Source organism: Amphimedon queenslandica, unplaced genomic scaffold, assembly GCF_000090795.2.
Source record: "Amphimedon queenslandica unplaced genomic scaffold, v1.1 AMPQUscaffold_13052, whole genome shotgun sequence".
Lineage (NCBI taxonomy): Eukaryota > Metazoa > Porifera > Demospongiae > Haplosclerida > Niphatidae > Amphimedon > Amphimedon queenslandica.
The window spans coordinates 25296-36818 of NW_003546712.1; the positions used below are offsets into that span (position 1 = coordinate 25296).

Consider the following 11523-nt stretch of genomic DNA (forward strand, 5'->3'; position numbering starts at 1 on the left):
TGAAACATGTTTAGAGAAATGATTGATAGGCATGGTGCTTATTAATTATTATAGGTGTTGTTTATCAAATATTATTGATTACAATTCTTTTTATTGCGAGATGTATTCCAGTGTCACAATTTGCTATCAAAAAAACCTCGCAATCGAAACCCGGCCTATGGTATAAAATCAATTTTTGCCGATTTTAATTTCAAGGATTTAGAAAAAACAAACTCTGTGAACATTTTCCGCTAAACGGTTGCAAGTTGATTTCTAAATTTTGCGATACTTTTTTGCTGTACCAATTTTTTCATTTTTGCATAAGCAATGCATGGAATTGTTTTAAATACCCAAGTTATATGCTTACTTACCGTAGTGTGCCTTTCTTTTGAGGGCTATAGTTTTAATGGATTATCATTTTCTGGATAATTTTTGCAAAAATACACTGTCTGCCATCTTGTACCATTTCAAGACAATAATAAATTCCTGAATTTTAAAGAAAATTGCAAAAATTTACAGCCCTCAAAAAAGCACCCTACAGTACCTTACATGCAATTCTTGCTTTGTTTCTGACCTGTTACGGTGCTTTGTGTAGTAAGCTCTGGCATAGGACCTGTTTTTGATATAGAAACTTGCATTTCTTTTCTATTATCATAAACATTAAACAATTGTTTCAGTGACCTGGTGGTGTAGCCCCCTGGTCATTGCTAAAATTGATTTCACCCACATGCGATGTTTGTATATACAATTGGATAAAAAATTTCTATTAAATAAGAAAAAGTAGGGTTGTCAAAAAGAAAAGAAAAAAGGGGGTTGAGTTCAACCATAATCATTAATTGTTCAATTAATAATGATAAACATTAATTAATAAAAAAAAATTCATAAAAATAGTACAAAGATTTCAAACTCTATATTGCAGATAATAATAATAGGCAGAAATAGAACTTTAATAATATTTATGCGTTTGTACCTATTGATAGCTCTACTACATTTCTATGATGTAAATTAATTACCTTGTTAAATATAAATTTAACTTTTAAGCTAGTATTGATTGAATAAATTATTGTCATCACAATTAAAACATCTAAATTCTAGACAATTACTTGGCTATTGCATTCTTTAACGTTTATGATTGAGTACAATATCTAAGAATTAAAATATTAATGCATAAGAATTGTAATTGGACTCACCACAGTTGTGGAGGCTGAAACTAAGAATTTTTCATTATTTCATTAAATTTTGTCATTTTAAAGGAAACGATACTCCTTCATAAAATTCTGCGAAGTAGGGTATTAAATCTTTGTACTATTTTTATGAATTATTATTTTTTATTAATTAACGTTTATCATTATTAATTGAAGTATTTATTATAATTATGGTTGAACTCAAGCCCCTTGTTTCTTTATTTTTTGACAACCCTACTTTTTCTTTTTAAAAAAATTTTTTATTTACTTGTTTCCATACTTTTTATTAAATTTAATTAATTAATAATTATTTTTATTAATAATTAAAAATAATTAATAATTTCTAAATTTAATATTTAATAATTAATAATTATTATTGTTGTTAATATTGTTGATAAAAATTTATAATAATTTATGACAATTTTATTTGTTTGAATTAATGAATCATTAATTACATTCATAGCCTAGCTCATAATTATTCAAGTAAGAATCCTTTTTAACGACCTGGGGGCGTAGCCCCCAGGTCATTTCTATAATTGGTTTCACCCACGTGCGATGTTTGTATATATATATATATATATATTGGTATGTCCACACTTACATTTCTTCTATACATGTTGTATTGGAGAAATAACAAAATTCATAAGCCTTAGCAACCACCTGCCCACGCTCCTTTACGTAGTGGGTGTGGCCACGGCAAACAAAATGGCAGCTTAAACATGGGACAAGGTGAAGAGCTTTCTAACAGTAAGACAACCTAGAGATACTGTCTAAAGACTTCTCTAGAAGCATTAGAAGGTAGAAAGAACCTCTATAAGTCTTAATAAAATCCAGTTATTCTTGCAAGGTTGTGAAATCAATTAACAGGAATATTTTTTACACTGTTACGCTTGTTATTAATAATTGTAATTTTGGCCTTAGGTATCAGTTCATTACTGGAAGAAAAGAATTTTGAAATAAAAACTATAAGAAGACCTACCGCATTATAAAAACAGTTGTCATACAATTATTTTTTTTATTTTTAAATCATTAATTATATTCATAGCCTATAATTGGTCATAATTATTATTGCATATTACTAAGATCTATTTCCTGTTCTAAAACTATTTAAGTTTACATTCAGCTTCAGTTGCCATTTTTGCACTTTCACTTGCAGCTCTTAACTATTTCCGTAGTTTTGCTACATTTTTTTCTCAAAAAGCAGCAAGTCAGTTCATATACAAACTTACATTAGCTATCATTATATTTTTATAATGTTTGGTAGTATATGGACTATGATGAGTATCATGGACCACCAGAAGCAGGAGGGCCTCCACCACCACCATCACCCGGAGGCCCGCCCCACCAGCACCAGCTTTACCAGTAGCTGGATGTCCACCACCTCCAGAAGTTGGAGATGGAGGGCCTTTTCCACCACCACCTCCCGGAGGCCCGCTACCACCACCAGCTCTACCAGCAGCTGGAGGTCTGCCACCTCCAGTAGCTGGAGATGGAGGGCCTCCACCTCCATTAGACCCACCACCACCACCTCCAGCACTCCCAAAAGCTGGAGGCCCGCCGGTGCTCCTTCCTGTAGTGGCCCTGTGCTCCCTCCTGGAGGAGCCGCTTCTGCCCCAGGACTGCCTTTGCTGCAACAGCAAAGGCAGCACATAATTGCCCAGCTGAGGGCTGTGAGCAGACAAATAGTAAGTCTTTACTATGATGTACTTAATTCCATTATAGTATGCCAATCTACCAAGAAGAGCTGGTAGGGGCGGAGGAAGGGGCCGTAGGCCGAGGTCCAGAGAGGCATCAATCAAGAACTATGACTTTTATTAACTACATGTACTTAAAAAACTTGTCACTATAATAATAATGTTAAAAGTAATCAAACTGTCATTTAAAAATACATCAGCGTAAAGCCAGGATGAAAATACATTAGCAATGCCAAGTGTTTGACAACACATAAATGCTTATTCCCATTAGTTTCTTTCAATATTTCTAGATGAAAAATTCACATTATCATAATGCATGATTTAAAAAAATTAATTTTACCTAATAGTCATTATTATGGACATACTGAATACGTACACAAACAAGCACAGTGCCGTCGTCATTCATAATCCACAAAAGTAAATTTAAATATAGAATTCCAACATTAATTTTTTAATACTAACTGTAAATCCAAGGATATTAAAGTAAATGAAGGAAAGTAAAAAAAATACGTATCGTGGCCATAGTTAATCAGATGATCAATATTAATCATCGAAAAGAATTATAGCCTTCGATCATGATCTATTACATAATAATAAAAAACTATGGAATCACAATATTCTCTCTTACTATGTATTCAATTGCTAAGACTATGACAATATGACCTGGAAACTGGTGCCTCATCCAGTGTGAAAGCACCACTGATCAAAGGGATACAAAAATATTATGTTACAATAATGTTTATTTATTAGAAATTAATTATGTTACAACAAACGAAATCAGACAATAATCTTAGACATTTACCATGCTATGAAAGTATAGCATTACACCTTATTGCAGAATCATTAAATCATTTGCAGCTGTAAATACCTTAAATCAAAGTAAGAAACATCATCAACAGCAAGAAATGTAAGCACACAAGATATTTACATGTACATACATATGCATGCTGTAACTTATGCATGTCACAAACATACATTACAAACCACTATAACTATACATCTGCTCACAAAGAGGAACAACCCTTCACCTTTTATATCTCTTTCCAAGTCTGACCTTATTCTCAGTGCATTGAAGTCCTTGTGTAAAATATGTACCTGTGTAAATTATGAATGTGAAAATATACAACATGTAGTAACAAATTGACAGTAGCATACATGCATTTATCAACAATTAATATACATATATGACATGTATAGCTCCACAATGCATATTAAGCTATGATTGACACATACAAGTAAATGTACATACCCTGTACATGTAATTTAGACATACACCATTCAATTTGGTGACTCATGCCATCCTGAATTAAGTTTCTTTTACAAGACCTGCATTGTGCAAATACACATTAATCAACCACGTGAATACATTACAATGTGCAAAAAATTATTTTTGTATTGTTAGTGAGAACATGCAGCCACAGTTGCACACTAGAAAAGATGCATTGGCAAGCATTTATTTATATTGAGTAAAGAAAGGCCATAATTAATGATATAATCATCAAACAAGTATACAGTATGTAACCTAGAATCATAACCTATAACAAAATACATAAGACAACTCACAATACAATCCATCTTGCAACATATTCCATTGCTAAGACTACAATAATATAAAACCCTTACAGATATAAATTGGCAACTGTTACCGCATGATACAACTACTGACCAAAGGGCTGCAACAAAATATTAAGTTACACTTAATAAAGAAATTAAATTAGATACAGCAATATAAATCCAGAATTGCCTTTAATTATACTACACATTCCAATATCAAGAAAAGTATTGCTAAATCAGCAAATCATTTCCAGCTGCAATTACCTGTAAAGCATAGTCATAGAAACGTATCAAAGGTAAGCAATGTAAACTCAAAGGCTAAAAATAATAGCACAAACAGTAATGGTGAACAAATTTCATTACACATGACATCAAACCTGACTACTAAATACTACATTGTAGTCCTTGTGCCAAGCAAGTACCTGTAAAAAATATGAACGTGACATAGCAACTAATACTTTTGATAATGGTAGCATCTACAATGTTTCTGATTGGATCATACATGTATGTGCGTGCATGTATTATAGACATAATATAGCTTACTAATGCTATCCTCAGTTACGATACTTTCATGACCTGCTTCATATACAATAACATTGTGTACATGAAGAATTTCCAATGTGCAAACAATATTCTTTTGTTAATGAGAACATGCACATGTTACAATAATCGTAAATAAAAGATGCGCAACATCAGCTGGCAAGCATTTCATATGAGCACAGCATTGATGGCAGCATCATTCGAATGCACAACATCAGCTGGCAAGCATTAGCTTAAAGGGTAACTTAACCCAAAATTTTTTTTTCCTAAAATGAATTGGCAATAAAGAAAAAATAATGGGAAAATAGCTAAAATTATAAAAAAGCAGTATTTTCATGCAAAATCTTAGCTCAAAAGTTGTGATTTGCTTCCTGTCAGCCATTTTGTCAAAAACACTTCCGGTAGTGGGCGTGGTCACGTGATGATGTACATGGGGAACACAAGCTTGCATGCAGTCAGCTGTAGGTATGGGGAAGAGATGTGTAGTAGCTAACTGTAGTCATTCTCACAAGGATGGAGTCAGTCTATTTGCTTTTCCTAAGGATCCACACATGAGAGCTATTTGGAACAGGCAAATTAAAACTACAAGAGCAGATTGGCATTTTCCATCAGAATATTCTTGTGTCTGTAGTAGCCATTCTACTAAAGACTGTTTTCAGTCACTGTCAGTAGTTTCAGGTACAACACATTAAAGATATATATATCATTATTATGATACTATTGCATTTAGGCAAATTAGGATTAAAAAGAAAGCAGCTACTCAAGCCAGAAGCAGTACCAACCATTCTCCCTGCTGTATCAGTACAAAGACATTGAGCTAGACCAAGAAGGACATCAGTTGCTTTTGAAAAGAGAGAACACTCCAGATTAAGTCTTATAAACTTCCTATTAAAATAATTATTACAATATAGATTTTAAGTGAATGTATTCCATCAACAAGTGCAAGCAGTGGAGTTTCAGATCAATCAGATGAGACACTCAGTGTAACAGTAGCTGATCATAATGATGCAATGGAAGATGACATAATTTTGAGCAAAGAAACGCAAACTGACAGACACAATAATGATGTAAAGATTCAGGCAATTATTAGACCTCAGTGTACTAAACGTCAGATTACATCAAATTATAGTACACAAATTATTCTTCATTTACAATAATAGGTATACAAGTGGAACTTGTGAAGAATGACATTGGTATACAATGTATGTTGTTGCCAGATATGTGTGACTGTGAAGTTCAATGTGATCTCTTACTGCCTCAAGAGTCATCTATCTACGGTGATACTAGTTATGATGATTTGTCATCTGATGAAAGTGAAGATCTGTCAGATTCAGATGCAATGAATGATTCTTATGAAGCAACCACTTTAAATTCCTCTGATGATGAAGATACAATGCATGTGCTAAGCTGTGAAACCTGTTCATTATTATACACTTTTTATTAGGTATGATGAAAGTGTTAGTAACCCAATATATCAAAAAAAGTTCATTGTTTTTGCATCTAACCTTCTCTCTCTCTTTTTAAATTGTTTCATGTGTCATTGTCCAGCAGAAGTCTCATCAGAAACAATAGGCACTTTCTTGCGAGTCAAGCTATTTTGTCCATCATGCTTGTTTAATTATGTATGGGAGAGCCAGCCTTTAATTGGTGACATGCCAGCGGGAAATCTGGCATTAAGTACAGCTATTCTTTGTAGCGGATCTTTGCCATCAAAAGTGATCCAGATGTTTCGTTTTATGAACTGTGAAACCATTTCTGATACTACATTAATTATCAAAGCAAGTATTTACATCCAGCCATATCAATGACATGGGAAAAACATCAACAGGAAATCTTGTCTTCATTTAAAACGGAAAAGAATGCTCTAACTATAGGTAGAGATGCCAGATGTGATAGCCCAGGCTACTGTGCTAAATTTGGTTCCTATACTTTGCTTGAACTGAAATATAATGTTATCATTGATGTTGAGTTAGTACAGGTTAGCTGAAGAAGTAATAGCTACCATGTTGTACATGTACTTCTTTAATTTTTTATAGAGTAATGAGGTTCAAAGTAGCTCACATATGGAAAAAGAGGGACTTGTCCGTGGCATAAAATTTATTACAGATCATGGCTTGCAAGTAGAAAGCCTCATTACTGATCGACATAATCAAGTAACAAAATGGGTTCGGGAAAATATGGTAAACACTTCTCACAAATATGACATATGGCATGTGGCAAAAGGTAATATTGTTCTGTTACTTTATTTGCAAATATTTTATTCTTAATAGAATTTAAAAAGAAAATAGAGGCACTCTCTAAAACAAAAGATTGTAAAATTGTGGGAGAGTGGTCACGCAGTATGATCAACCATCTGTATTGGTCAGTTACATCTAGTAATGGCAACATGGAAGAGATCAGAGAGAAGTGGTTATCCTTGGCAAGACATGTTCATAATAAGCATACGGGACACGGACAAATCTATAAAAAATGCTCACATAAAAAAATTAAAAAGAAATGGTTCATACCTAGTAAGACTATAATTAAATGGCAACAATAATTACTAGTATATTTTTTTACACAATAGATACAAAAGCTAGTGATAAGCTTATAGATGTAATCAAAAGCTAGTATTTGATCAACAGTATTACAAATGCATCACACACATATCAAACCTTAACACTAGAGGCATTTCATAGCCTAGTTCTTCATTATGCTCCTAAACATACTGCATTCTCATATCAAGGAATGTTGTCAAGGTATTCATAATAATAATATAAAAATAAAGAATGCTGCCAAACTTAATAGGTTGCAGTTAGCAGCACTTCATTATAATTGTAACAAGGATCGAAAGCAGGCTATAAGCAAGTATGGAACAGAGCGATACAGTATTCAATATCCAAAGTACAAAAAAGGTGGATACATAGTTAGACAAATCAAGAGTAAAAAGAAATATGGTAAATATCTAATTTTACATTATTATTTGTGAGGTCATTGTTACCTTTTTACAGGTTACGTAACAACTGTATCAGATGCAGTACACAAGATGGTATTAGAAAATATCACCAAAGTAAAACGTGCAGTACCACCTCCACTAAACAGTACTTACGAAAAGCCAAACAAAGATGATGCGATTATAGAGCATAAAAGTCGATTTATTACATAATAAATTACAATTCAAAACCAACATAATTTTCATTAGAAGGGAATGTTTCCCTGATTTTAGCAACAGCACAAGCAGGTAGAACCACTCGATTGTTTCTTCCAAGCCACTGCCAACACCAGCGTACCAATTGGCAATATGCTGTATGCCTCATTTGACTATTTCAATTATAATAATATAAGAATCATTGCATGCATCTTACTCATGAAAAGAACCATGACGTGCACTAGTACCATACTGTTGGCGATACACATAGTAAGCAGCTTGGAGGACCCACATGTCAAGGCAAACATTATGAAACCCAGGATGCAATGTGATGCATACAACTGGGCTCTGCAGATGATTCTTTTTTGCTACAACTTGTTGAATTTCACAACAACAAACACACTCCATACAGGTTGGCATAGGTACACAATGGCCACACTGGCACATAAATAAGACAAAAATTGTTCAGTACTATTTCAGTCAAGCTAAAGCTGACCAAGTTGTATTGCCAAGTCTACTTTCAGGGTCATTTATCTCGTCATCAGGATCAGAAGAACTGGAGTCACTTGCCTCAGGCTCAAACATAAAAGGCTGAGCTCCCAGGGACTCCTCAACTTCATTTTCACTGTCTGTTGACCATTCATTTGTCCCTTCTGAATCAGACACGTTCCCCCATGTACGTCATCACGTGACCACGCCCACTACCGGAAGTATTTTTGACAAAATGGCTGACAGGAAGCAAATCGCAACTTTTGAGCTAAGATTTTTAATGGAAATACTGCTTTTTTATAATTTTAGCTTTTTTCCCCATTATTCTTTCTTTATTGCCAATTCATTTTAGGAAAAAAAAATTTGGGTTGAGTTACCCTTTAATAATGCACACAGCACTGATGGCAGCATTATGTGCAACATCAGCTGGCAAGCATTTACAAGTATGTAATGCACACAGAATTGATGTTAGCATTAACATGCAGGATGGTCATTATTATATGAATACTACATGTATAATAACAAATTTTAATGTTAATCAAAAATTTATCTTGTCAGGACTTTAAAATCTTTCAGCAGATCCCAGATCCATAAGCACCTGTTATTTGTAATAAACATGAAGTACAAGCCACAAACAAGATCCAGACTTGATAATGACAGCTGCTGCATTCCTAACCCTCTGTCCTTAAATGATTGTCACACAAATTTGAATCAATGCTAAACTCTAATGAACAGTAAACCTCTTTCACACCCTCTGCCTGTCCATTATAGCAACAAGTAATCATTATTCACTGTTATTTGTGAGACCTTGATAAATCTCACTTCTTAAATGCAGTTACATCTCTTCATACTGAGCAATACTGGGTGGATATGCACCAATGTTTTTCACACACACTCACACATCACTCACATTGCACATGCTGTAAAATAAAAGTCACATTAAACAACCAATGTTTTTAAGATGATGGACCTCCCATACGCCACACCCACTGTCCATCAACAATCAATGCGTAGAAATATTAATAAACTTAACTGCTTGAAAATGATTAGTACCAACATGCTTCAAATACAAAGCAGGTTTATTAGTATCACAAGGAATGCCACATAAAGTTTGGGTTCCATATCTAGCCCAGCCAACAAAAGCAGGAGTTAGTGAATATGCATATAAGATTGTACGTTATATTGCAGTTAGTGTAATAATCTCTGTGTCAGTGGCTCACACACTATTTCTATACATGTTGGACTTATTTATGTAATCATATATGCTTGAATATCTGGTTGCAATTAATGTACTATTAAACATTTGTTCAAAGTTTGGCATATTACTAACAATTGCTTTACGTAATTCGTGATGCTGAGAAAGTGACCCAGTTATGAGATGTGAAAGGGCATAAAATAAACAGCTCCCATCACCAGGGACATCAAGAGTACTATTAGAAACTCTTTCATCTGACAATGGTGTTGTTGGTCTACCAGGTAAGATTCTAGCAGCTGTGACAAATTTAAGATTGAAAATCTCACACCACCTTTGATATTCTTCATTACCAGGGTAATAAACATAATGCCATTGTGTCCTTCTCACAACATCTGGGTTTGGGAGGCTCTTCATAAGTAAAAATGACATCATCTTTTTTTGGATTACTTGTCTTTAATTTAATGCTTGAGAGTTTTATACATACAATGAGACTACTGCTACAATGGTCATTTTATACAACACACTTGGTTTTATCATATTTTGGTTTACATTTAATGTTGCAGAGTATTATAGATACAATGAGACTACTACAACTATCATCATCTTCGACATTAAATTTGGTTTTTACATCTCAAATTAATTGAAAAAATTAATTTATCATCTTTTTTTGAGTAAGGCAATACCAAAGTAGTATTGTCAATACTACTGTTTACATCAACTTTTCTTTTTCTGGGGCAAGGCTTATTTAAAGCATTGTCGTCACATATTTTACTCCTTATGGGGCAATTAGACTTTTGTAAATCAGTACTCTTACGTTTATTACTACTAACGGTACTGTTACTAGTACTTTGTACATGACTTATTGACACCTTGGCATTCTTACTACAAGGTTCAACATCATCAATTATACCAGTCACTTGAATCTTTGTCTTCTTTCCTTTACTTTTCTTGATTTGAGGTAAGTCACCGAAATTTACTTTTGAGGCAGTTAATTTCATTAATGCACGGACTACTAACTTCAACAGAGAGAGGATCAAATGATAATAAATTTAATCCATTTAATGTACATACACGAGACAATGCAACATATGCCATACCATCCCCAAAAACATCAGTTAATAAATCAATAGTGGCTGTATCTAGTGAAAGGCCCTGACATTTATGTATAATAATAGCATAAGAAAGTATAAGGGTAAACTGTTTCCTATGTATATACAAATTCTTAGATAGCATAAATTTAGATGTAACTCTTTCTATGTCACAAGGTACATCAATATTATCAAGTTTGATTGATATATGTGTAGCATAAATGCCCATTACTGTACCAATGGCACCATTAACTAATCCTACAGTCACATCAATATTACGTCTTAGCATTACTCTACAGCCTACTGCTAGAGACAATACAGTTTCTAAACCAGTTGTTTTGTTTCGTTGATCTTTTAGAAAGTCTAGAAACTGAGAAAATAGAATTAGCATGTGTTGATGTTCTTAATGAAAGTGGCAGCACAGCAAAATTTGACGAAAAACAAGAAAAAAATTAGAGAAACAATCATTAATTCATTGATTTTTTAGCAGGCATCTACCTTATAAAATAAGCAAATTGGAGGATTGTTCCTTCACTTTCCAATTCTTCATATTTTTCTTGTATTAAAACCTTCAATACGTGACTCTTAAGCGTATCAATAGTTTCATCAGTCAGACAGCCATGCCTAACAGAATCAAGCATCTTAAAGTTTCATCTCCTTTTTGTCGCTCATT

At 33.5% G+C, this 11523-nt stretch overlaps 1 protein-coding gene across 1 annotated transcript in view; it reads right to left on the minus strand.

The window, feature by feature from the left end:
* Positions 1-3109, minus strand: part of LOC109585508 (keratin, type I cytoskeletal 9-like) — an 11710-nt gene extending 8601 nt beyond the window's left edge. The window contains exons 1-2 of the mRNA XM_020001634.1: positions 3053-3109; positions 2492-2791 (exon numbers count right to left, since the gene is read on the minus strand). Of these exons, the coding sequence (XP_019857193.1) occupies positions 2492-2791; positions 3053-3109 (357 nt within the window). The remainder of the gene's footprint in view (positions 1-2491; positions 2792-3052) is intronic.
* Positions 3110-11523: the final 8414 nt, after the last annotated feature.